This window comes from Enhydra lutris, unplaced genomic scaffold (genome assembly GCF_002288905.1).
Source record: "Enhydra lutris kenyoni isolate GAN:26980312 unplaced genomic scaffold, ASM228890v2 scaffoldscaffold7, whole genome shotgun sequence".
Classification (NCBI taxonomy): Eukaryota; Metazoa; Chordata; class Mammalia; order Carnivora; family Mustelidae; genus Enhydra; species Enhydra lutris.
In genome coordinates this window covers 35,411,318-35,439,303 of record NW_019154091.1, presented here as the reverse complement: position 1 = coordinate 35,439,303, position 27,986 = coordinate 35,411,318, and the positions used below count along the sequence as shown (strand labels likewise).

Below are 27,986 nucleotides of genomic sequence, written 5' to 3'. Positions count from 1 at the left end.
AATTGGGTCATATGTAGAAAGGGTGGTGGGGTCAGTTTAGGGCTTTTTTTTTTTTTTTTTTTTTTTTAAAGGAGATCTTAGGGGCGCCTGGGTGGCTCTTGATTTCAGCTAAGGTCATGATCTCAGGATCACAAGATCAAGTCATGCATCAGGCTCTGCGCTGGGTGTGGAGCCTGCTTAAGATTCTCTCCCCCACTCCTTCTACCGCCAACCCCTTCCAAAAAGAGAAAAGTGGGAGATCTTAAAGCATGTATGGAAGCTGAAAGGAATGATCCAGTAGGGGGAAATTGATACTTAAAAGGGTTAATTGCAGGAACTGATTTCTGGAATTGGTGAGTCTCAATAAAGTAGGTTCCACAGCACAGATGGAAAAGTTAGCCCTTGACAGAAGCAGTTCCATCATAACTGGAAAGTAGGCCTGGAGTCTGGACACAGATTCAGATAGGTTGGTATTTGATAAAAGGCATAGGGAGAATTGATCTCTGATTGCTTCCATTTCCTCGCTGAAGTATGAAGTGAGATTTCAAAATTGAGAGTTAAAGAAGGGTAGTTTGGAGGCTTGAGGAGGGAAAAGAAAACATGAAATAGTCTTTTTAGATTGGGAAAGTGAAATTATAAGGAAAATATGGTAGAATTTGTAGGTGTTACTGGTTACCCATTTGTGTATAATGTATTACTATAGAACACAAGTTCGTTTCTTCATCCTTTTCTTTAAAGCATCCTGATATGTATGAGAGAGCAGTCCTGAGAAAAGATCATCAGAAGAAGTATGGAGCAACGGTTGATCTTTGGAGCATTGGGGTAACATTTTACCATGCAGCTACTGGATCCCTGCCATTTAGACCATTTGAAGGGCCACGTAGGAATAAGGAAGTGATGTAAGTGGTTTCTCTGTCTAAAATTCAAAACAATTTTAAAAACGTTTTTCTGTCTTTGTGTCATCATACTTTAGGGGTATATACTAATGAATATTGATTTTAGCCATCATTTCTGATGTATTAATCTATTTTGTTTTGAATAAGAATAAAGCTTTAATTGGGTCATATGTAGAAAGGGTGGTGGGGTCAGTTTAGGGCTTTTTTTTTTTTTTTTTTTTTTTTAAAGGAGATCTTAGGGGCGCCTGGGTGGCTCTTGATTTCAGCTAAGGTCATGATCTCAGGATCACAAGATCAAGTCATGCATCAGGCTCTGCGCTGGGTGTGGAGCCTGCTTAAGATTCTCTCCCCCACTCCTTCTACCGCCAACCCCTTCCAAAAAGAGAAAAGTGGGAGATCTTAAAGCATGTATGGAAGCTGAAAGGAATGATCCAGTAGGGGGAAATTGATACTTAAAAGGGTTAATTGCAGGAACTGATTTCTGGAATTGGTGAGTCTCAATAAAGTAGGTTCCACAGCACAGATGGAAAAGTTAGCCCTTGACAGAAGCAGTTCCATCATAACTGGAAAGTAGGCCTGGAGTCTGGACACAGATTCAGATAGGTTGGTATTTGATAAAAGGCATAGGGAGAATTGATCTCTGATTGCTTCCATTTCCTCGCTGAAGTATGAAGTGAGATTTCAAAATTGAGAGTTAAAGAAGGGTAGTTTGGAGGCTTGAGGAGGGAAAAGAAAACATGAAATAGTCTTTTTAGATTGGGAAAGTGAAATTATAAGGAAAATATGGTAGAATTTGTAGGTGTTACTGGTTACCCATTTGTGTATAATGTATTACTATAGAACACAAGTTCGTTTCTTCATCCTTTTCTTTAAAGCATCCTGATATGTATGAGAGAGCAGTCCTGAGAAAAGATCATCAGAAGAAGTATGGAGCAACGGTTGATCTTTGGAGCATTGGGGTAACATTTTACCATGCAGCTACTGGATCCCTGCCATTTAGACCATTTGAAGGGCCACGTAGGAATAAGGAAGTGATGTAAGTGGTTTCTCTGTCTAAAATTCAAAACAATTTTAAAAACGTTTTTCTGTCTTTGTGTCATCATACTTTAGGGGTATATACTAATGAATATTGATTTTAGCCATCATTTCTGATGTATTAATCTATTTTGTTTTGAATAAGAATACAGCTTTATAAAGTATATAGGCATAATTTTTCATATTGTGTTTAAGTATCTTATATACAAAGTGTAAATGGCATCAACCTTTGGTCCATTATTAAAAATACTCTGAGTCTATTTCAGCACACTGTTTATTTCTCTTTGTGTACTACATATCAGGGTTTTTCATTTATATAACTGAAAAAAAAATAGTATTTCTGTTAAAACCATTACCAGATCTAAAAGAAATAAAATTTTAAAAACGGGGCACCTGGGTGGCACAGTCGTTAAGCGTCTGCCTTTGGCTCACGTCATGGTCCCAGGGTCCTGGGATCGAGCTCTGCATCGGGCTCCCTCCTCGGCGGGATGCCTGCTTCTCCCTCTCCCACTCACCCTGCTTGTGTTCCCTCTCTAGCTGTGTTTCTCTCTGACAACTAAATAAATAAAATCTTTAAAAAAACATGGGGCACCTGGGTGGCTCAGTGGGTTAGGCCGCTGCCTTCGGCTCAGGTCGTGATCTCGGAGTCCTGGGATCGAGCCCCGCATCGGGCTCTCTGCTCTCTAGGGGAGCCTGCTTCCTCCTCTCTCTCTGCCTGCTTCCTCCTCTCTCTCTGCCTGCTTGTGATCTCTCTGTCAGTTAAATAAATAAAATCTTTAAAAAAAAAAAAAAAATCTTTAAAAAAACAAAATTAAAGAAAATTTTTAAAAAAAAGGAAAAAATTTTTACCCTGAACTGATCTGATTTTTTTTTTACCATTTCAGAAATAACATTTACTATACATATATAACATTTAATAAGTTTTTTTCTAGTGTGGTTTCTGTCAAAGACTGAATGTATTTTACTAGTACATTATACCTTTATGTACTGTCATAATTAATGGGAAATAATTACTGTGTATAAAATCACTGTTGTAAACCAAATAAAGGAGAAAAGAGAGAGATGCCTGGGTAGTGTCTGCCTTCTACTCAGGGGATTAAGTGTCTGCCTTTGGCTCAGGTCATGATCCTGGGGTTCTGATATTGAGCCCCACATCGGGCTCCTTGCTCAGCGGGGAGCCTGCTTCTCCCTTTTCCTCTGCCCCTTTACCCCAACCTCCGCCCTCCGTGCTCTCTCTGCTTTCTCTCTTAAGCTCGCTCTCTCAAATAAATAAAATTTTAAAAAGCAAAAAAGAAGGAAAGAGATGGAATTCTAGATATGAATTTTTTTTTAAGATCTTATTTATTTGACGGAGAGAGAGAAGCAAACAGGGTGAGCAGCAAGCAAAGGTAGAGGGAGAAGCAGGCTCCCAATCCCAGGACCCCGAGATCATGACCCGAGGCAGATATTTAATGGACTGAGCCACCCAGGCACCCTTAGATGTAAAATTTTTTATAAACATCTGTACACCAATCTTACATCTTTTTATCATAAAAGAAATTAGTGAATGAGCCTGTGTCGTGAGAAATAGCTAATCTATGTACACATAAAACTAAAAGGTTATAAATGTTGTTTAGAGAATGTTCTGGGATAGTAACTCACTGACATCCCCATGTGTCCAGTCATTCTTTAGATCTTAACATTTCTCTCAGACCTTTATATTTACCCCTGCATTTTGTAAGCAAACATGACTTCAGTAATCACAACTATAAAAATATAATCTTTCATCTAATCTTACTTCAGGAAATCGAGAGAGAAGGATATTTTTCTGTTTGTTGATTTGAGGAGATAAAACCAGCTGATACAATGACTTTTGCTAAAAGCTGGCTATCTAAATGTTTTCAGCAAGAACGGTCTGCATATTCATGGGAGGAAGACAACCATTACTGTACTGATGATTTTGGTATAACATTATTTTGAGACTGCTTTGTAGCAGTGCCCATTTTATAAAATCTCTTCATTAATGAAGGCTGAGAGTCAATTTGTGTTTTTCTCATTAAACGTAAATTGTGCCTAACAGTTTTGTCACACCTACACTTTAAAGCTTTTGCACATTTCTTGCTGCCCTAAAAATGGTTTAAATAAAAACATGATGCTCCCTAAGGAAGGAAACATGTGACTCAGCAGCAGCTAGGAATACCTGATAATTTTGTCATCATGTGCACAGATATACCATTAGAAGAATTTCTTTCTTTTTTTTTTTTTTAAGATTTTATTTATTTATTTGACAGATCACAAGTAGGCAGAGAGGCAGGCAGAGAGAGAGGGGAGGAAGCAGGCTCCCTGCTGAGCAGAGAGCCCGATGAGGGGCTCAGTCCCAGGACCCTGGGATCATGACCCGAGCTGAAGGCAGAGGTTTCAACCCACTGAGCCACCCAGGCGCCCCAGAAGAATTTATTTCTTTATATGCACAGCTTTTCATGAACACTGATAATGTTCCGAGGTGCTTGAAATAGTAATAAAGACTGTTTTACTATTGAAGGATGCTTTTGTTTCACATTATAGCAGTGTCGTTCCCTCAGCCTATCATTTACATTTTATTAGTGTATTTATATATGCGTCTTAGCAAAATTAGTAAAGCTTTTCCAAATATTTTAAGGGTTCTGCCATCATTCTCTTCACTTCTTCTTTTTTGCATTAATCTCACATATCTCTACTTATTCTTCCACAGTCAGATCTTTCTCATATGAATGCAACTTATTTTTCACATTAAATTCCTTCTGTGATGGGACACCTGGGTGGCTCAGTTGGTTGGGCAGCTGCCTTCGGCTCAGGTCATTATCCCAGCGTCCTGGGATCGAGTCCCACATCGGGCTCCTTGCTCGTCAGGGAGCCTGCTTCTCCCTCTGCCTCTGCCTGCCATTCTGTCTGCCTGTGCTCGCTCTCTCTCCCTCTCTCTCTCTGACAAATAAATAAATAAAATCTTTAAAAAAAAAATTCCTTCTGTGAAAAATATGTTAAGGCAAAATTCCTGCTGCCTCTCCTGTAGAAGCAGCAAGTGGTCCAAATCAGTGGTACCTGGTGTCTTCTACTTTTTTAGAGAATATATTGATACGCTCAGAGCACATTAAACAAACGAAAAAAAATTATCCTAGAAAGGTGCCTGGGTGGCTCAGTCAGTTGAGTGTCTGCCTTCGGCACAGGTCATGATCTCAGGGACCTGGGATCGAGCCCCACTTTGGGGCTCCCCTGCTCAGCAGGCAGTCTGCTTCTCCCTCTGACCCTCTCCCATCTCATGCTCTCTCTCTCTGTCAAATAAAAAAGTATTTTTTAAAAAATATGCTAGAAATAATGTCCATAAACTTATGTAAGACTGCTGTTTTATGTTTTGCATTTTCAACTGGAAGAATGTATTTTTGAAAGCATGGGACCCTTCTTTCTCTCCCACTCTCAGGTTTTGTTTAGAAAAGTGCTGAAACCTGCCGGGCTGCTCTCATTGACTTCCCCCATCTTTCTGGTATTCTTTTGCTTCCCCATCCAGCTCTTTCTCTAGGCCATCTTTATTTTTATCACCTACCTCAAGGATCCAGTTAAATTTGGCTTTTAATTTTGGTACACACGCCTATTCTTGTATGTGTTATATATTTTTTCAATTTGCAAAGAATCTTTGTGATACTGTGCTGTGTATAGTGTTGTCTTCATTTAAAAGAAAAAAATGCTACTGTTCATTCTGCGGTAATTTCATAGTCCAGTTGACTGCCTTTGGATAATATGGGTAAAAGGGATTTTTATGGCCTAGAAACATTCTGTAACATAACTTTTTTTGTGTTTGCTCGATTTTTTCAGATGGAAAAATTAATATTTTTGTTGTGAACATCAAGATGCTGTTATATGGCACTCTGAGATCCCAATGAATTAATTATGGCATATATAAAATAATCATACAACTACTATTCTACTTCAGTCAGTCAGATTCAAAGTATTTTGATTGTTTTATGGATCCTCTGAACATCAGTCACAAAGTTTCGTCTAGTAGATAATTGTAGGTGCAACTGAGGAAATATTTTTGCAAAGCCCATTGATATGCTATGAAATAATGAACTACTTATTTTATTCTGCATTTATTCCTCCCAAGGTATAAAATAATAACTGGAAAGCCTTCTGGTGCAATATCTGGTGTACAGAAAGCAGAAAATGGACCAATCGACTGGAGTGGAGACATGCCTATTTCTTGTAGTCTTTCTCGGTCAGTATGGTGTATCCAGTTCTCTTTTGCACTTTGATGTTTGAGATCTTTGTTGACTAAAATCGCAAATACTCAGTGTGGTTTGGTTTGGGCTTTTTTTTTTAAGATGTTAGTATAGTTTAGGGGCGCCTGGGTGGCTCAGTGGGTTAAGCCGCTGCCTTCGGCTCAGGTCATGATCTCAGGGTCCTGGGATCGAGCCCCATATCGGGCTTTCTGCTCAGCAGGGAGCCTGCTTCCTCCTCTCTCTCTGCCTGTCTCTCTGCCTGCTTGTGATCTCTCTCTGTCAAATAAATAAATAAAATCTTTAAAAAAAAAAATTTTTTTTTAAAAATAAAAAAGATGTTAGTATATTTTAGGCATACTTTGAAGTGTGGTGTTTGTCTTTGTGGCAATGTAAAGATTTATAGATATATATAAATAGTTTTACCAGATCTCTATTAGGATACAGGGCAAACATTTTTGATTTGCTAATCACTTGTCTTAGAATTCTGTCCAATGTAGAGATTTCGCTTAGGAACTTGGTACATTTTGTACTGACCATCCATATGGACAGACCACAAATAGTGGTGCAGATGGTAATAACTAGAGTTCTAAAAAACAAATAGTCATGAAGTTTAGGGATGGCTCAATCGGTTGGGCGGCTCCCTTCAGCTTGGGTCATGATCCCAGGGTCCTGGGATCTAGTCCCACATTGGGCTCCCTTCTCCTTGGAGAACCTGTTTCTCCCTCTCCCACTGCCTGCTGCTCTGCCTACTTGTGCTTTCTCTCTGTCAAATAAATAAATAAAATCTTTAAAAAAAAAAAAAAAGTTTAGTATTTTCCTCATTTTTAAAAGTATTTATATTATTGAAAAGGTGAGAATTAATACTTTTCTACTACTTTTTTCACTGTTTCAAAAGTTCAGGTGGGTCTTATTTAACTTAGTAAGCAGAACTCAAAAAAATTTTATTGTCAGACATGAATTCTGTTACCACAAAGAAAAATTTAAGGAGAAAGAAGTTTAGAGAGTAAATTATTTTAAGTTTTATCCTGGAAATAAACCCAAGACACTCATCAATATTTAGAATTTCTGATTACTGAATTGACTTCCATTTTTCCTGAGTCTGGCAGTTGTATAATCTACAAGTAACATAGGTTATGATTTATTGGCTTAACATCCATTGTAATTTGTGGGTGCTTTTTGTATGATTTTCTACAAATAAATAAATTTAAATATTTAATATTTTAAATATTAGATATTACTCACTTAAACCATATATATCCAAAAAACCATATATATCATAAGCTAATAAAATATCATCTATTACTGTTTCATATTTTTGATGTCTGTGATACTCATTTAAACTAAGAGTTCTTCTAAAATCTTTTTGGGGGGCTTAAAAAAATTTTTTTGAGTACACACAGTGCTATATTAGTTTCAGGTGTACAACATGGTATAAAATTTTAAAGTTTTTGAGAACCACTATTCTGACAATTTCATTTTTGTGTGTTTAAAGAAATTCTCCAAAATGATATTGGGTCTTGCAACCAGAATTATCCAGAGAAATTCATTTGATTGGAGAGCAGAAGTTGAACGTTTTAATAGTGGTTTGTGTTAAATTTTGTTTTAGAAAATACTCATTTTTGGAATTTCAGGCAAAATTGATAAAATGTCAAAGGGTCAGGAAGTGAGCATTGGCTAATCATTATATTTCTGAAATTCGGAATGAGTAATTTGACAATCTGAACTACAGATTGTATATTTCAGGATGCAGGTGTTACCTATCAGTCTTTAGCACACCAAGTTACAAATTCTTTTAGAAAAATTGCTTAGGTACCAGAAAGTATATTATATAATCGTTTTTTTTTTTAAATAGTAAGTACTTTAAGTACTACAAATCAGCAATGAAAACAACTATGAAAAATAGAACAACTGTTAAAAAAAATAAATAACAGTCATTATATATATTAGCCAAGACTGGGTAGCAATCGAGAAAGACCTAATTCAGCTGGTTTAAGTGAAAAAGGATGTAGATTGACTTTGTAATTGAAAGTTCATATGTATATATGAACTCAAAGCCCAGCTGAATCCTTGGAATCAGACTGTGATGTCAAGACTTGGTCTCTTCAAATCATTCACATCTCCTTTTCTCTGATTCGTCTTTACTCTAGGTCATGCTCTTTGCTGGCAGCCACAAGGTAGCTGCTGCCATTCCAAGACTCACATTCTCAAAGCTTTGAAAGCACAGTAGGAAGAGAGACCGATAGCAAAGATCTCTGGTTCTCATTTAACTAACTTGCATGCTATCACCTGTCCACCTCTAATTGTAATTAAGCACACCAAGGAATTATTCCAGTGTCTGTTACATAGTCAAGAATATGTTTTAGGGGCACCTGGGTGGCTCAGTTCAGCGCCCGACTCTTGATTTCACATCAGGTCTTGATCTCAGGGGTCCCATGCTGGGCATGGAGCCTGCATTTAAAAATACATATATATATATGTATATATATATATACATATATATATATAAAACTATTTGAAATTCCATAATTGAGAGTCTTTTTGAGTGTATTGTATAATTTAGTGAAAGCATGAGAAAAAATAAGTCTTGACTTGATTAACAGACCTGTACCCCTGAAGCAAATAATACATTATATGTTAATAAAAAAAAATCTTTACATTCTTTTTTTTATTTTTTAAAAATTTAAGCTTATTAGTCAAAGATTATCTCTAGTTGAATTGGCACTCATTGATCTCTAGATGATTATATCAATTTTACTTCCTAAAGAAATATACTACCAAAAAAAGTATACTACAAAAGTATATAAATTCAACATTAAAAATTATATATTGGAGAACCATATTAAAAGAATATTAAAGACCTTGAAATTAAGCCATTATCTTATCCTCATCACTGCCTGGTTCTAATCCACTGATCTTGTATTGATGGCCATGGATGTATAACGTTGGAGTGTTTGGAAAAGTGAGAAAACTTGGGAAGGAGCAAATAAAATAATCAGTAAAAGATAAGTTAACATTAAATATACCATAACCTCTGATTCATTGACAAGTAATTTTAAACCAAGGCTACCTGACTTTCTGAAAAGTTGGCAGATTTTTTAAAATTTTAGATCAGGGGCGCCTAGGTGGTTTAGTCAGTTAAGTGTCTGCCTTTCACTCACGTCATGATCCCTGAGTCCCAGGATCAAGCCCCACATCAGGCTCCCTGCTCAGTGGGGAGCCTGCTTCTCCCTCTCCCTCTGCCCCTCATCCCGCTTATGCTGTCTCTCTCCCTCTCTCTTTCTCTCTCTCAAATAAATAAAATCTTAAAAAAATTTTTAGATCAATCTTAAGCAATAACAGTTACTTTGATTTGTTGGTAAGTATTAATATTTTTGTATCTAGAGAAAATGCAACATTCACTTTTCAAGTAACTTTTTCAATACTATTTTAGGGGTCTTCAGGTTCTACTTACCCCTGTTCTTGCAAACATCCTGGAGGCAGATCAGGAAAAGTGTTGGGGTTTTGACCAGTTTTTTGCAGAAACTAGTGATATACTTCATCGAATGATAATTCATGTTTTTTCACTGCAACAAATGACAGCTCATAAGATTTATATTCATAGCTATAATACGTAAGTACCTCTTTATGTTTTCATCCTATATCATAATGTTGTGTTTTATAATTATCTTTCTAAATTAGTAGAGGAAATGGAAAAGATGTCTCACCTTCTCCAAAGGCACCCCCTTCCCACTTAGGAAATTAAGTCTGCATGCTTAGTAAATTTTTTTTCACTTATTTTTAGAGTGAAAGGATTAATTTTCTACTTTTATAAAATTTGTAGTCAACTTGGTTTCTTCTTAAACTGCAGGTTTTATAAGGCTGTTTTTGTTTCTGTGCCTTCTCTCTTACATAATCACATAACCACAGATAACATCTACCAGTAAATGGGCTAGGTTAAGAGTGCTGCCCTGTCAGGGTTGCCTGGCTGGCTCAGTCAGAGGAGCCTGTGACTCTTGATCTCCAGTTCCTGATTTCAAACCCCGTGTTAGGCAAAGAACCTACTTAAAAAAAAAAAAAAGAAAAAATTTAAGCGTATTACCCTGCCACTTAAAAAAGATTAAAGCATATGTCTTAAATATAGTCAGTGTTTTATTATTTACATATGTGGCATAAACCCCGTATTAGGTGTTGGAGAAATAAGTATTTGTTTTACCTTAAAAAAACACATTATGCCTATATTATTTTTAAAAATCTACCAATTTGATAGAACTGCATATAACTAAATGCACATATAAGTAAAACTAGGGAAATCTGAAATCATAGGTGGACTATATAAGAAGCTATATCCTGGTTATAATATTACACTATAATATATGCAAGATGTTACCATTGGGGGAAACTGGGCAAAGGGTATACAGAATCAATGGGTATTTTTTCCTTAGAACTGCATGAATCGGGGCACCTGGGTGGCTCAGTCGTTAAGCAGCTACCTTCAGCTCAGGTCATGATCCCAAGGTCCTAGGATTGAGCCCCGCATCGGGCTCTCTGCTCAGTGGGAACCCTGCTTCTCCCTCTCCCACTCCCTCTGCTTGTGTTCTCTCTCTACTGTGTTTCTGTCTGTCACTCTCTGTGTGTCAGATAAAATCTTAAAAAAAAAAAAAATCTGTGTGAATCTACAGTGATCTCAAATGTTTTTTAAAATGAAGGGGAGCGGGTGCCTGGGTGGCTCAGTGGGTTAGGGCCTCTGCCTTCCACTCAGGTCATGATCCCAGTGTCCTGGGATTGAGCCCCGCATCAGGCTCTCTGCTCAGCGGAGAGCCTGCTTCCTCCTCTTTCTCCGCCTGCTTCTCTGCCTGCTTGTGATCTCTGTCTGTCAAATAAATAAATAAATAATTTAAAAAATATATATAAATAAAAATAAATAAATAAATAAAATGAAGGGGGGGAGGGGCGCCTGGGTGGCTCAGTGGGTTGAAGCTCTGGTCATGATCCCGGCTCTGGTCATGATCCCGGGGTGCTGGGATCGAGCCCCACATCGGGCTTTCTGCTCAGCAGGGTGCCTGCTTCCCTCTCTCTCTCTGCCTGCCTCTCTGCCTACTTGTGATCTCTGTCTGTCAAATAAATAAAATCTTTTATTAAAAAAATAAATAAATAAAATGAAGGGGAAAAAGCATTACACCCATTCTCAGTGTCTGTTTTGACAAGATTCAAACAGCAGTTTTGATGTCTCATAAAACTCAAAAAGAGACCTTTACTGGCAATTAATTTATCAAGGAGTAAAATCAATTAGATAAAATAATATTTTAGATTTTAATATGTAACATGTATAATAATATAAACATTAAATATCACATCAATATAATAAAATATTAATATAACAGGTAGGTGTGTATTATTCATCTTTGTTTTGGTATGTAATAGCATGAATAAATGTGTATCATAGGGGAACCTAGGTGGTTCAGTCAGTTAAGCAGCCGACTCTTGATTTTGGCTCAGGTTATGATGATCTCAGGGCCCTGGGATTGAGCCCAGAGTCCCCAAGTCTGGCTCTTAGCACAGCAGGGAGTCTGTTTGTCCCTCTCTCTCCGCTCCTCCTCTGACTCGTGCTCTCTCTCTCTCAAATAAGTAAAATCTTTTTAAAAAGATTTAAAGATATATCATAGGTGCTGGCCATTATTTCATTTTCAGAATACATTTGAACATAAAAAAGCCCACCCAAGCCTGAGACAAATCACAGCATTGCTGATGAAATGTTTCTTTGATTGCATAGGTCTGTTCAGGGAGAATCTGCCTTTTTCCCCAAAATACCAGTTTGAAAAAAATCTGGTTTTATTCATTCATTTAACATATTCTACAATCATATCTCAGAGACTGTTCTCAGCTGTTAAAGGGATTAAATCTTCCACGGTTCTGTGAGGTGGGTGATACTGCTCATGTTTTATAGATGAGGAAACTTAGCACAAAGTAGTTAAGTAACTTAAGGTAATTCAGCAAGTAAGTAGAACTGGAATTTGAACCCATGTAGTCTGATCCAGAGTCCATGCTCCAAAGTGATCTGCCGTGTTGGCTCCCCATTAGTAAACATTAAGAATCCTGTGTCTTACACATATCCAACATGGTTATTCAGACATAAAAGTATTTTGGAATTGATAGCTGTCTAGACACGTTATATGGAATTTTCAGTTTAATAGACATCATAGTACCCACATCAACAAAGCAGTGTTTCTATAGACTGCCCATGATCTGAAGTATCACGTAGAAATGAATGTTGTTACACTCAGCACAAAAAAAAAAAAAAAAAGATTTTAAAACTTCTTACTCCACCCCAATTATGTTGTCCTTTTGAATTTTTCTCACACAGTGCTACTGTATTTCATGAACTGGTGTATAAACAAACCAAAATTATTTCTTCAAATCAAGAACTTATATATGAGGGACGACGTTTAGTCATCGAACCTGGAAGACTGGTACAGCATTTCCCTAAAACGACGGAAGAAAATCCCATCTTTGTAGTAAGTCGGGAACCTCTGAATACCATAGGATTGATATATGAGAAAAGTAAGTGGAGATTTTCTTAGTGATCCTGCTAGCCATTTAAAAAAAAAAATGATCTGTAGAAATAATTGGCATCTTCATAAAGCTTGATGATGATAGTAATGTAGAATTTTCATAAATACTAGTATTTTGTAAATTAGTTGAATGAGACTCGTAGTAAAATTGAAGAGCCTTTGTAGACTACAGAATTTGACCTTCAATATTGTTTCAAAAAATGGTAAAATAGGGGCACCTGGGCAGCTCAGTGGGTTAAGTCTCTGCCTTTGGCTCAGGTCATGATCTCAGGGTCCTGGGATTGAGCCCCGCAACAGTCTCTCTGCTTAACAGGGAGCCTGCTTCCCTCTCTCTCTGTCAAATAAATAAATAAAATCTTTAAAAAAAAAAAATGGTAAGGGGCGCTTGGGTGGTTCAGTGGGTTAAAGCCTCTGCTTTCGGCTTCAGTCATGATCTCAGGGTCCTGGGATTGAGCCCCACATCGGGCTCTTTGCTCAGCAGGGAGCCTGCTTCCTCCTCTCTCTTTCTGCCTGCCTCTCTGACTACTTATGATCTCTGTCTGTCAAATAAATAAATAAAATCTTTTTAAAAAAATGGTAAAATAGTTTGCCATGTATGTTTTACTGTAGCTTTCTGCTTTTAGTATTTTACTAACACTCAAAATAACCTTTTGTATCATAAATATGAGCAAATGTTTATTGTGTCCAGTGTGACTAGGACACTTTGCCAGGCTTTGGAGTCTAAGAAATATTAGATCTACATTTTGAGATCTTAAATTATTAATCTTAATCTTACCGGTGTGGGAGGGGTTTACCCAGATTTTTATCTTTTTGTTGTTTTTAAAGATTTTAAAGCCCCCAGATTTTTACTTTTCTGTTTGGGTCTTTGGGATTTGATTTAGATTTAAAAAGAAGTATTGAGCTTATTGTGTAGAAATACATTTAAGAAAAAACTGAACTCGGGGCGCCTGGGTGGCTCAGTGGGTTAAAGCCTCTGCCTTCGGCTCAGGTCATGGTCTCAGGGTCCTGGGATCAAGCCCCGAATCGGGCTCTCTGCTCAGCAGGGAGCCTGCTTTCCCCTCTATCTCTGCCTGTGTCTCTGCCTACTTGTGAACTCTCACTGTCAAATAAATAAATAAAATCTTTAAAAAAAAAAAAAGAAAGAAAGAAAAAACAACTCTTTAGAAATATTTCAGGTAATTTCTTCATTGTTAAGGATTGAGTGTTAATTGTTTCAAGTGATTTTTTTTTTTTTTTTTAACCTGGAAAAGAACTTTGGGGCTCCTTGGTGGCTCAGTAGGTTGAGTGTTTACCTTCAGGTCATGATCCCAGGGTCCTGGGATCAAGCCGGGCTTCAGGCTCCGTGCTCAGCAGGGAGTCTCCTTCTCCCCTCCCCCCTGCTCCTGTGTATGCGTGCTCTCTTTCTGTCTTTTTCTCAGTCTCTCTCACCCTCTCAAATAAATAAATAGTTAAAAAAAAAAAAAAGAACTTTAAAGAGTTTTGCTACTAATGTTTAATTTAGAGGTTAATGTTTAATTTTGAAAATTGCTATGTAAAGGATATAGTAACCTATTCAAAATGATTTATTTCTGATTTTAATTATTTAACTTCATATTTCAGTTTCCCTCCCTAAAGTACATCCACGTTATGATTTAGATGGGGATGCTAGCATGGCTAAGGTTAGTATTTAATTAAATTACTATGAAAAAAAATTACTCTGTAAACATGTGAATTAAAATTATCAATAGTGGAAACAGTCAAGTGTATTATCTTTACATATGTGTATGTGATCTAGGAAATTATTCATTTAAATTTATTTATTTATATATTTATTTATTTATTTTATATATAAAAATATATAAGCTGGAAAGTTGTTATGTAGAAGTTTTTTTTATCCTGTACCACAATTAGCACCAAATATTATGTTTCTTCATTAGGCAATAACAGGAGTTGTGTGTTATGCCTGTAAAGTTGCCAGTACCTTGCTGCTTTATCAGGAATTAATGCGAAAGGGGATACGATGGTTGATGTAAGTAAGAAATTGAAATTTGAAAATAAGTGGTAACCACCCCATCATTGATACTTTACCTCTTCAGACTAAGTAGGGTCAAGTGCTTGGGGGTTTTATATTGTTTCGTTTTGTTTTGTTTTTAAAGACTTTGTTTTTAAGTAATCTCTGCACGCAGTGGTGGGGCTTGAACTCAGTGACCCTGAGATCAAGAGTCACATGCTGTACCAGCAAAACCAGCCAGGTGTCCCTTGGGTTTTATGATGATACATTTGTTCCACATTTGGTTACAAAACTTTTAACAACTGGGGCGCCTGGGTGGCTCAGTGGGTTAAGCCTCTGCCTTCGGTTCAGGTCATGGTCTCAGGGTCCTGGGACCAAGCCCCGTATCGGGCTCTCTGCTTGGTGGGGAGCCTGCTTCCCCCTCTCCCTCTGCCTGCCTCTCTGCCTACTTGTGATGTCTCTCTGTGTCAAATAAATAAATAAAATCTTAAAAAAAAAATTAGCAACTATTTTTTTCATTTGATACCTACAACAATCTTGTGAGACAGATAGGACAAATAGTATCTGAATTTTAAAACATGCCACACTGTACAATGTGATGGTAAATGAAATCTTTTTCCAAGGACCTTGACTGGGGCTGTCATTTCACTGTCTTGTTAGGCTTTGTCATTTTTTGTTTTATGTTTATTTGTTTTGTTTTTTAGGATTTTATTTATTTAATTGAGAGAGAGAAAGAGCATGAGCAAGGGGAAGAGGGAGAGGGAGAAGCAGGCTCTCTGCTGAGCAGGGGAGCCCATCACAGGGCTTGACACCAGGACCCTAGGACCCCAGGACCATGACTTGAGCCAAAGGCAAACACTTAACTGACTGAGCTACCCAGCTGCCCTGGCTTTGGCATTATTATAATGCAGTACAGTCTGTACTTATTCTAGAGTTTATGTCCTCAGAATCTTCCTTTCTTTCTTGCCTTTTTCCCAAATGAAGTGTACATTCAACTTTATTTTTCTAATAGCGTTATTGAGCTGCAATTCACATACTGTTTAATTCACCCATTTTTAAGTGTATAATTCAGTGGTTTTTAGTACATTCAGAGTTGTGCAGCCATCACCACTCATTATAAATTATTTTTGTCACCCCAAAAAGAAATCCTATACCCATTAGCAGCCACACCCATTAGCAACCACACCCTATTTCCCCCATAACCTCTATCCCCAGGCAACCACAAATATGCTTTCTATCTATATAGATTTGCCTATTCTAGACTGTTCATGTAAGTGAAATTATACAGTGAAATACACATTCACTTTGACAAGCAATAAACATTTTTTCTTTTTTACCGAATCACTTAATATAGTTATTGTAGGTCAGAATATTGATCATCTAGTTACGTATTCTCTTCCCTGAAAGTAACCCTAAGAAATGTTCTGTGGATGAGTATGACTTGCCCTTTTTTACCTTTCATGGTTTGTAGTTGCGGTCTTTCACCTGCTAGAACCAGAGAACAGTCTCCCTTGAACTTTGTGCCTCCAGTTTCTATACATCATTTGAGGCTTTTGAATTTTATATGCACATAGTCCTGGCCTCATGTTCCCTGGGCTCATAATGCTGCTTGGCTTTCGTGCTTGTGACAGTTCATGTATATCTGCCTCACACCTATTCATCCTTTCTTGCAAAAACATCTATGAAGTGTTTCATCATTCTCATTCTGCTGGTGCTTTAAGAAGAAAGAAGAATGACACTTTTTTTGCCTGTCACCTTTATGTTAAATCCATAAATTGATGGGGTTTTTTTAGGTGTTCACATACCCAGTTTGTAAGCCTATGCTTTTTTCTTTCTTTCTTCTTTTTTTTTTTTTTGCTTTTTTCTATTAAAAAGCCTCTTCACTTTTACTAAATAATTTCTAGAAAACTCTTTTAAGTGTTGACTCTGTTTACTTTTGTGGTATTGTTACTTACTCTCTCATGTTCATGTGGTTGTTATCTACCACAGTCACTGCTCCATAAAGCTTGGATTTCTTTTATCTAGTAACTTGTAGTTTAGTAAGCCATGAGAAACTAGTTTTTTGCTTTGTTTTTTGGTTTTGGGGTTTTTTTTAATAGTTTTTAAGATAGATCACTGTTGGTAAACTTTTTCAGTTAGTGAATATTTTAGACTCCATGAACTACATAAGTTCTCTTTGGGTTTTTTTGTTTGTTTGTTTGTTTTAAAGATCTTATTTATTTATTTGACTGAGGAAGACACAGCAAGAGAGGGAACACAAGCAGGGGAAATGGGAGAGGGAAAAGCAGGCTTCGTGCTGGGGAAGGAGCCCGATGTGGGGCTTGATCCCAGGACCTGGGATCATGACCTGAGCTGAAGGCAGATGCTTAATGACTGAGCCACCCAGGCACACCTCTCTTCTTTGTTTTTACTTTGTTTTTATAACCTTTGAAAATATAGGGGCGCCTGGGTGGCTCAGTGGGTTAAGCCGCTGCCTTCGGCTCAGGTCATGATCTCAGGGTCCTGGGATTGAGCCCCGCATCAGGCTCTCTGCTCAGCAGGGAGCCTGCTTCCTCCTCTCTCTCTACCTGCCTCTCTGCCTGCTTGTGATCTCTCTCTGTCAAATAAATAAATAAAATCTTTAAAAAAAAAAAAAAGAAAGAAAATATAAATGTCATCCTTAGCAAAAACAGGTTTGGTTTGTTGACCTTTAATGTAAACCAAAAGCCCTCCAGTTTTATTATTTACTATGTCATTCTGCTTCTTGAGAGATCATAATAATAATTAAAATTAATTCTGATGGTATAAGGCATAATGCTGTTTAGCTTATTCATGTGATTATTTGTTTTTAATTCCTTAATATAATTTTAATGCCTTAGATTTCTAAACTCTTAATAAGTAGTAATTAATAGTTTGTGTCCTGGAAAAGCATAGGGTCACAGTGATGCTTTCAGTAATAAAAAGTGAATTGGCAAGACTCAGCCCAAGGCGGGGGGGAAATGAACTGGCTTTCATAATATAACAAGATTGTTAATAAATTTGTCTGAACAATAGTAACAGTAGTGCAACTAGTGACAGGAGAAAACAAATAATTCTTTAAAACAAAACAAAACAAAACGGGCACATGGGTGGCTCAGTCATTAAGCATCTGCCTTTGGCTCAGGTCATGATCCCGGGGTCCTAGGATCAAGTCCCTGCTCAGCTGGAAGCCTGCTTCTCCCTTTCCCACTCCCCCCTGTTCGTGTTCCTTCTCTTGCTATTTGTCTCTCTGGCAAATAAATTGAATGTTTTTAGAAAAAAAATCATTCATTAGATAAACTAATGAGAATATTATTATTTTTTAGAGAATTAGTTAAAGATGATTATAATGAAACTGTTCACAAAAAGACAGAAGTTGTGATCACATTGGATTTCTGTATCAGAAACATTGAAAAAACTGTGAAAGTGTGAGTAGATGACTTCCATACTAATAGTGGTTAAAATGTTAAATATTGTCCCATTTCTCTTTCATTTATTTAATTATCCTTGGCATCATACAATATGCTGTGCAAATATTTGTATTAAGATACAACCTTAGATTAAATTAATTCCTTGCAAAGACAAAATTTAGTCTTCTCGGTAAGAAAAGAGCATTGGTGACATTTTCTCCTACCCTTTGTAAAGGAAAAGGTAATCTGACATAGAAATGTCTGATTTTTTAACCTTGCAAAAGCAGCCACTCTGAATAGGAAAACACAAAAACTACAGTCAACAAAGGAAGTGGGAAGGGGTGCTCTAGAACTGTGTTTTGGTAGGATTTACAGAATTTGGGGGGTTACTTTTAGTTTACTAGTACTTATTAATTAACCTTATCCCTGAGACTATTTTTTGAAACAGAATATTTTAGATTTCCCTGTTCCTGGGCTGTATTATTTATATTGCAGAGGAAATATAATAAATGAAATCAGTGTGTACTATTGACCGCTGTTCTGCGGTCTAGTATTTTGACTGTTTTCTTGGCATAAGACTGTTGGAAATTCCTTCTTTACAGAGACATCAACTTTTTTTGGAATCTGTTGCTTATAGGCTTTGCATTCAATATTTTATTCTCAAATAGTCATAAAAACTCAGATATAATTTATAAAACATCTTTTAAAATCTGTGTATTCATTATGCTCATTTAATTTTTCCATAATTGTTTTTTGTACAGATACGAAAAGTTGATGAAGATCAACCTAGAAGCAGCAGAATTAGGTGAAATTTCAGACATACACACCAAATTGTTGAGAGTAAGTATTTACAAAATTATGACAATCATTGGTTTGCTATGCTAATGGTTAACTATGCTAATGGTTCTATTTGACTTTTGCAACAACTCTATGAGATACAGAGTATTAACCATATTTTACAGGTAAAGAATCAAGCTTAATTGAATGATGGAAAGTATTTTGCATGTTTTTTTTAAGAAAGGATATTTAGTGTAAGAAATGCTTTATAAAATGTATTAATACTAGTTAATCTCTTATCTTATTATCATGTGATACTCTTTGTGGAAAATCAAACCAAGAAACTGTCCTTGCATTTAAAAATAAAAATAATATTTTTGACTTTAAATTGCCATAATCTACAAAAGAAATAATGATTCAGACTGTAGACTCCATTGGCAATGTGTCATTTCTGTATTTTGCTAATCTGGATCTGAACCCACTGGTTTTATTTAGCTTTCCAGTTCTCAGGGAACAATAGAAACCAGTCTTCAGGATGTCGAAAGCAAATTATCTCCAGGTGGATTGCTGGCAGATTCATGGGCCCATCAAGAAGGCACTCATCCAAAAGATAGACAGTAGGTTATATAATTTTACTGGTAGTGTCTGCTCTTATTATTAAATGTCCTTTTTCACATTGACTCAATTAATTTATTTGGGTTTTTTTTTCCTTATATAGTGTAGAAAAGCTACAAGTCCTGCTAAATTGCATCACAGAGATTTACTATCAGTTCAAAAAAGACAAAGCGGAACGTAGTAAGTAAAATTTTTATTAATCTAATGAATCAGCTCTACTGGTTGTAATTCAGGTGGATTAATTTGGTATATTTATAAGGGTGGCTCCTTATTTCAGACACTTGATTCTGTTGGGAAGGAGGTTGAATATACTAAAAATTATTCTTAAAACCAACGTTTTTTGAGTATTTTAAATTAAGGGTCCTGAACTCTAAAATCTCTAGAGACCAGTCATGTAACAAAAGGGAACGAGATTGGAGGAGGAGGATAAGAGAGGAGATACCCATATGAAGGAGAGAGTCACTACTCAGATTCATGAAATTTATTGCACCAAAATCTTCCTATTCTTAAGAGAAGCTGGAAATACAGATTTTGTTAGAATATCCTGTGGGTACCTGGCTCGCTCAGTCAGTGGAGCATGCAACTCTTGATCTCAGGGTCATGGGTTTGAACCCCACATTGGTTGTAGAGATCACTTAAATAAATAAATAAATCTTTAAAAGAAAGAAATATTCTGATTTTTTTTAATTAATTTTTTTAATGTTAACAGTGTAGAGATCAATTAAAAACTTTTGTAAGCTATATATCTAACCCATGGGTTGTAAGTTTGTGTCATCTACTCTAAACTCTTAGCTTTTTCGAAGTCATACTCTCAAAAGAAAAAGAAGTGTGCATGATTTTGTGATTCTATATTTGCAGAAGTCATATTTCTTATTTTTAGGATTAGCTTACAATGAAGAACAGATCCACAAATTTGATAAGTAAGTGTCCTTATCGTGTTTAATAATTATTTCTGGTTATGTAATTAATACAGTTCCTCTTAAAGTTGAAATTAATTCAGATAGAAAGTACATTTTTAATCTTGACTTTACGGAATTGTTACTGTGTGTGCACATATTTGAGGCCCACTTTGTCTGGTTGAGAGGTTAAGGAGAAGGGAGAATGATGTAGAAGGGAATCTTCTACATTATGTGCTTTGATTGCAGAAGTATAGATAATAGAGAACATAGGCAAGGACAGAATAAACCACTTTCTTAACCTTAACTTCATTAAATAAGTATTTTCTGACCATTCTCCATCATGAACCTTCTCTTTCATATCTTGCTGCTATAATGCCTATCTTAGAAACCTTTGGCTTTCTACTATCAATATTCTAAAGCCAGAATAGTCATTACTAAGAAACATAAATTTTATGTATTTGAAAAGTTTTTAATATTGGAAATAGAAACCGTCACATTGGTTTAAGTATGTGATTATTTCTAAATTATAGGCAAAAACTGTATTACCATGCAACAAAAGCTATGACCCACTTTACAGACGAATGTGTTAAAAAATATGAGGCATTTTTGGATAAGTCAGAAGAATGGATGAGGTAAGGAACCTTAGTGGCTGACTGCACAAAGTACAATTCAGTGTACATTGTATATTGTAAGTAAGATAGTATTTCATTAGACTGCTTACTAATTGATTCTTTTTGGTTTTTAGAAAGATGCTTCATCTTAGGAAACAGTTATTATCCCTAACTAATCAGTGTTTTGATATTGAAGAAGAAGTATCAAAGTATCAAGACTATACAAATGAGGTATAACTATCAAAAGTGTCCAGAAAAAAATCTTTTTCCTATTAGGAAAAAATACATTTCTTCTCAGTTTATATTTGAAATGATTGAAAAGAGAGAAATAGGATTTAATACACCTTATATTCAGTTCTGTTTGCCCATTTGTAATATGTGTTTTGAACCAAATTTTCAGAACTTAGGTATTTTACAATTACAAGCATCTGATAAAATAAAAAATTTAAAAATTATTTTAAAAAGCATCTGATAGACCATTCTTTTTAATCATCTATGAAGAGAACCTTTTTTAAAGTGGTGGTTTAAGTACTGTATCATTCACAGATTTGAAATTAAAATTTAAAGCTGTAAGGGCTTACTAAATTGTGTAACATTTGGGGCACCTGGGTGGCTCCAGTTAGTTAATAACCATCTACCTTCAGCTCCGGTCCTGATCCCAGGGTCTTGGGATCTCAGCAGGGAGCCTACTTCTCCCTCTCCCTTTGTCTCTGGGCTTGCCATTCCCCCTGCTTGTGCTCTCTCTCTGTCAGATAAATCAGTCAAATCTTTAAAAAAACAAAAGCAAAAAAAGGTGTAACCTTTAATGTAAGATCTGTAGTTTATACTTTGTTCAGTGATTGATGTAGGTTTTTTTGACGTTTCAGTTACAAGAAACTTTGCCCCAGAAAATGTTTGCAGCCTCCAGTGGAATCAAACATACCATGACCGCAATTTATCCATGTTCTAATACATTAGTGGAAATGACTCTTGGGTAAGAGATTTATTATTTGGTAACTATGATGTTTTCATTCATTTTTATTTCAGTTTGTGATCTTGTTCTTTTATTTTGAAATTTTTTATATTTGTTGTGAATATATTTGTTAATGGTATTTAATGGCTTACTCCAATCTAGAGAACTAAAACATATTAATAGAATTCTAAATCATTTGCATACTTTCTTGAGCAGAGACATTGATACTTGTTTTGTTTGTATAGTATGAAGAAATTAAAGGAAGAAATGGAAGGGGTGGTTAAAGAACTTGCTGAAAATAATCATATCTTAGAAAGGTAAGTAATGCAAATATTAACTCTGCCCTGTAATTTTATATGCAGTGGAATACTTATAGATCTATATTTGTACCTGTCTGTCTTCCTATATCATTAGGTTAAAGTAGTGGGGAAAGGATATAAAGTCAGAACCCTTTTGTTTTGTGATTTCCATGGTGCCTTTTAATGCGTTTGGGGTTGCTTGGATAAAGACAAGTCAACTGTGATTGATTCCATTGTATAGTAGCACTGGTTAATAGAATTATTTGCTAATTTGAATCCATTTGTGAAACTGAAAATCTTTTGCACGTTATTTTTCATACATCTTCTCATTAGAATTGTAATTTATTGGGGTTCCTGGGTGGCTCAGTAGGTTAAGCATACCACTCGATATGGGCTCAGGTCATGATCTCAGGTTCAGGAGATTGAGCCGTGCCTTGGACTCTGCGCTTGGCGGGGAATATGCTTGAAGATTTCTCTCGCTCTGCCCGTCCACATGCTTGTTCACTCTCTAAATAAACAAATTTAGAATAATTATTTTTAAACTATTTGAGAGCGTGCACATGCACCAGGTGAGAGGTGAGCAAAATGAGGGGAAGAGAGAGAATCTCAAGCAGATGCCCTGGTGAGCTCAGAGCCTGAGGCTGGGCTTGATCTCCCAAACCTGAGATCATGACCTGAGCCAAAATCAAGAGACAGAGGCTTAATCGACTAAGCCACTCAGGCACCCCAGATGTTACCTTTTTTTTTTTTAATGTGACCATTTTTAATGTATGCTGACTTAGTTGGTTAAAACTGATACCTTGTTTTAATTTGCATTTCTTTGGTTAATAGTGATATGAAAGCATCTTTTTATGTTTTATTCAGATTTGTGTGTGTGAATTGCCTTTTGGTTTTAAAATCTTTTTTTCTGTTGGTTTATAGCAATTACATAGTAATTATCTAACCTTTTTATAGTACCCAACTTAGTTTTTTCACAACTTGAGCTAAATATCAGCAAGAAAGGACTATTAAGATATGCTTTCACAAACTTATATTGAATCTCTTCTGCCTTGTGACGTAAAATCCCACTTCTTAAAACATGTCCCATAAGTCACTTTCCCCTGTCTTATTTGCAAATTTATTTGACAATATATGGGTGATATAACATGGCATTATCACAGCTTAAATATTAAATGACTGCTTACGGATTTTTGCCAGAACTAATAATGGACTCCAGGTCTTGACCACTGTCTCCCTGTGGCTGTCTCATTATCACTTCATTTCTTTTGTATTTAAAATCACATCATACCACCCTTCCCAACTCAGTTTCCCCTCCAATTTCCTCATTCTCTTCAGTGGAACCACCTTTTTCCTGATCCTTGAACATAGGTTATTTTAGATACTAACCCTTTTGCTGCCTTTCATCAAGTTTGGTGATCTTTCTTCAGAATGTTTCCGTATTCCCCCTCTTGGCCTCATCAGACCTCCTTCCTCTTCACATAGGAGCTGTGGTGATAACCTACCACCTATCTTCCTAAGACCAGGCTTTGCCCATCTGTCATGGCTATTATAGCCAAAACAATCTTCCCAAACACTATCTACTGACATACTCCTTCAGTTCAGAAATTTCCAAACCCCTGTTACCTAAAAGGTCAAATCTAAATTCACACTTGAATTCAAAGAATAGAATACTCAGGCCCAGCTCATTCACTCAACTTTACTTCCTGCTGGCCCCTAAAATAACATTCTGCTCTAATAAGTTGCATTCCTTACTCTTCGTTGAGATGTCACACTTACTCCCAACTTCTTACTTTTGGTTTTCTAAATCCCACCCCACCAAAAAAAATTTACCCAGTTTTTCCTAATACTTCCTAGATCACATCCCTCATCCTTTTCTCTTAAGAAGTCCTCCCATTGACTTTAAAAAAAAAAAAAGAAGAAGAAGTCCTCCCATTGATTTGAGATTCCATATTAAAACCTAATCCATTTTCTGGGGCTCCTGGGTGGCTCGGTCAGTTAAGCATCTACCATTGACTCAGGTCATGATCTGAAATGGGTCTGGGATCAAGTCCTGCATCGGGCTCCCTGCTCAGTGTGGAGCCTGCTTCTCCCTCTCCCTCTGCTCCTCCCCCTGCTTGTGTGCTTGCTTCCTCTCTCTCTCTCTCTCTGTCAAATAAGTAAGTAAATAAATATCTTAAAAAAAAAAAAAGTCCTTCCAAGCCACTGATTGTTTTTTTTTCACATATTTATAATAATTCCACTGTGTTTCAGTAAGAAATAGAGCAAATCATAGTTGCTTAAACTCTTTAATAGCTTACTCATCTGAAAAGTCTCCTATATTCTTTAAAATGTTAGGGCCAAATAAAGGAATCATCTGAGATTTCCTTTTTTCTTTTGTGTTTTAGGTTTGGCTCTTTAACCATGGATGGCGGCCTTCGCAATGTTGACTGTCTTTAGCTTTCTGGGAAGTTTGAGGACAGCTTTAGTTTGCACAAGAAAATAATGCTGGGGCATTAAATGAATGCCTCTGTAAATGGTCTCTTATTTCTACAATTCAGTATTTGATGTGGTCATGTAAATATGTACAATATTGTAAATACATAAAAAAGATATAAATTTTTGGCTGCTGTTAAGATGTAATTTTACCTTTTAACATTTATAATTAAATGAGGACCTCAGTGAGCTCTAGAAGAAAGCCATGACCGATATGTTGAAATACTGATCCTCTACTCTTCTGAGTGAGGCTGAGTTCTACATCTCTAACTGCCTATTGGAAACATTTTTTAAGTGGAACCAAAATTGTCATCCTTACAGATCAGAAAAGACTGATAGTTGACTTGCTTATAAGTGATAGAATAGAGAAGTGGATTCTTTGGGTGAGGAGCCGAACTGAATCACTGTTTTACTAGGATGACAATTTTGGTGGAAGGGAAAGTGATGTTTCATTTTACAAGGTGCCCAGAGCCCAGTTATTGTCACATGTGTTTAATTTCAGATAAATTATTGAGCAGAATTTTTAAAGTGATTTAATTATTAAAAACTGTTCATTTTATTTTGGCCATAAGTGTGTAACTGTCATAAAAATTTTAGGATTATTTCCACTGTTTCAAGCTGTATATTTTTTGTTTAATTTCTGCTTACTCCATCATGAAAAAATATCAATAAATTTCTCAATTTTAATGTAAAAGTTTGTATTTTTCTGTGTATAGCATTTTGAGAAACAAAAGTTGTCTTTTGAAAGAAATAATATCTGTGGTGATGGTAAATCATTCTCAGACTACTGGATACAAGGACAGTTTTGTTTCTCTTCTAAATCTGATTCTAGTTTAGTTTAAATTCTACAATAAATTTATGCTATCCAAATCCAAAGGGAACATTCTCTTTGAAACATCTACCAAGAGTTGTATATTAAAGGATGGACTCAGCAAGAAGTTATTTCATCCAACAAGGTTGTGGTTCTGATTTCGGTCTTGGTTTCTGACTTACCAGATTATTAAAGTGTGATTATGCACAACCTGCATATCATAAAGATAGCATGTCCCAAAGAGTAAATAAATTTGAGTAACATGAACATTGGGAAACTGAAAATGGATTAGGTTTTGTTTTCTTTTTTTTCCAAAGATTTTATTTATTTATTTGACAGAGAGAGACCGGGAGAGAGGGAACACAAGCAGAAGGAGTAAGAGAGGGGGAAGCAGGCTTCCCGCTGAGCAAGGAGCCCAACACGGGGCTATATCCCAAGACCCTGGGATCATGACCTGAGCCAAAGGTAGACGTTAACAGCTGAGCCACCCAGCTGCTGCTGAAAATGGATTAGGTTTTATTTTATTTTTTTTTTTAAGATTTTATTTGTTCACTTGGCAGAGAGAGAGATCACAAGTAGGCATAGAGGCAGGCGGAGAGAGAGAGAGGAGGAAGCAGGCTCCTTGCCGAGCAGAGAGCCCGATGTGGGGCTTGATCCCAGTACCCTGAGATCATGACCTGAGCCGAAGGCAGATGCTTAACGGACTGAGCCCTCCAGGTATCCCTAGTATTCTTGCTTTTGAATTTTACCTTCAGAAATACAATCCTCATTCAGAACATTTTAAGTTAATGAATACATGGTGATACATACTAGTGTGCTTACCTAATAATAACCTAATAGGTTATATCAGTTTAGTAGCCTTTTTTTCAATATTGTGATATATTTTCAAAAGGTAGGGATTCATGATATAAAAATGGTATATACTTAGTGGATTTAACTCTTTACATAAGCTATAGCTCTAACAGCAGAAGAAATAAAAACTCAAATAAGTGGACATAAAGCATATGGAGAAAAAGCAATCTTTTTGAGTAAATAAAAAAGGAATTAGAGGTTAGGGAAGAAAGTTGAAAAATAATCCCATAATATCTTCTGAAGTTCCAGGTTCTATGGTTTTGGAAATGACCAAATACTATATGATTGCCTTACAGACCTCTACACTTTGTCAAGCAGGCTAGCTCTTCTTAGATATGAAAGATCTTCTCAAAATATTTATTCTAGAATATACTTATCCATAAATTATCCAGAAAGGAATTATAATAATCTTGGGTTTATCTTGCTTTCCTGTTAATTTTTTGAGCAGTAATTTCACCTTTATGGTGTTCTGTGCTAAAAATAAGAGGAAAGTTGTTAGGAATTAAGAAAGTCACTCTTGGGGGTGCCTGGGTAGCTCAGGTTAAGCGTCTGCCTTTGGCTCAGGTGCTGAGCCCTGCCTTGGACTCAGGAGCCTGCTTCTCCCTCTCCCTCTGCCTGCTGCTCTGCCTGCTTGTGCTCTCTATTTCTCTGTCAAATAAATAAATAAAATATTTAAAAAAAAAAAAAAAAAAAAACCAGGGCACCTGGGTAGCTCAGTGGGTTAAAGCCTCTGCCTTTGGCTCAGGTCATGATCCCAGGGTCCTGGGATTGAGCCCCACACCACTCAGTGGGGAGCCTGCCTCCCCTACTCTCTCTGCCTGCCTCTCTGCCAACTTGTGATCTCTGTCTGTCGAATAAAATCTTTTTTAAAAATAAATAAATAATATAAAAATTTTTTAAAAACCACTATCAGTAGGAATAAGCAATCTCAACTAATATATCAAAAATTTATTCTCCCTTCAGAATCATAGTCACAACCAGGGTAAGCCTGCTGTTTCTGATTTCACCCCACTCAGAAATGTCTGTTACGCATTGTGCTTTGTCTTTCAGAAGTGCTGTAGGAAATTTACTCAAATGTTTAAAACCCAGAAGTACTGGGGTGCCTGGGTGACTCACTGGGTTAAAGCCTCTGCCTTCGGCTCAGGTCATGATCCCAGGGTCCTGGGATCAAGCCCCAGAGCCCCACATTGCGCTCTCTGCTCAGCAGGGAACCTGCTTCCCACCCACCCCCTCTGCCTGCCTCTCTGCCTACTTACGATCTCTGTCTGTCAAATAAATAAAATCTTAAAAAAAAAAACAAAACTCAGAAGTGCTGAAAATACAAAGTGTTGAAAATGTAAGGGAGCTGTAACACTATTGTTTTAGCTGGATATATCATTCATGTCCCTTTTTTTTTTTTTTTTTAAGATTTTATTTATTTGAGAGCGAGAGAGAAGAGGGTATGAGCAGGTTGAGGGGCAGAGTGAGACAGACTCCCTACTGATCAGGGAGCCTGACACGGGACTTGATCCTAGGGTCCTGGGATCATGACCTGAGCTGAGGGCAGACACTTAACCAACTGAGCCACCCAGGTGCCCCCATATCCCATTTTTAAGAACACTAAAGTTGGGGCTC

The 27,986-nt window shown here is 36.6% G+C and overlaps 1 protein-coding gene across 2 annotated transcripts in view; it reads left to right on the top strand.

Annotated features, from left to right (window-relative positions):
* LOC111142106 (TANK binding kinase 1) overlaps positions 1-25,405 on the top strand; it is a 49,870-nt gene extending 24,465 nt beyond the window's left edge. Inside the window, exons 6-21 of one of the 2 annotated variants that reach the window (XM_022495063.1) lie at positions 718-878; positions 6,025-6,135; positions 9,570-9,749; positions 12,480-12,676; positions 14,287-14,345; positions 14,604-14,695; positions 18,001-18,102; positions 18,846-18,924; positions 19,357-19,478; positions 19,580-19,656; positions 20,357-20,396; positions 20,906-21,007; positions 21,121-21,217; positions 21,853-21,959; positions 22,184-22,255; positions 24,622-25,405. In XM_022495063.1, the coding sequence (XP_022350771.1) occupies positions 718-878; positions 6,025-6,135; positions 9,570-9,749; positions 12,480-12,676; positions 14,287-14,345; positions 14,604-14,695; positions 18,001-18,102; positions 18,846-18,924; positions 19,357-19,478; positions 19,580-19,656; positions 20,357-20,396; positions 20,906-21,007; positions 21,121-21,217; positions 21,853-21,959; positions 22,184-22,255; positions 24,622-24,673 (1,650 nt within the window). In that variant the 3' untranslated portion in view covers positions 24,674-25,405. The remainder of the gene's footprint in view (positions 1-717; positions 879-6,024; positions 6,136-9,569; positions 9,750-12,479; positions 12,677-14,286; positions 14,346-14,603; positions 14,696-18,000; positions 18,103-18,845; positions 18,925-19,356; positions 19,479-19,579; positions 19,657-20,356; positions 20,397-20,905; positions 21,008-21,120; positions 21,218-21,852; positions 21,960-22,183; positions 22,256-24,621) is intronic. The other variant, XM_022495062.1, reaches the window with a different exon arrangement.
* The last annotated feature ends 2,581 nt before the right edge of the window (positions 25,406-27,986 follow it).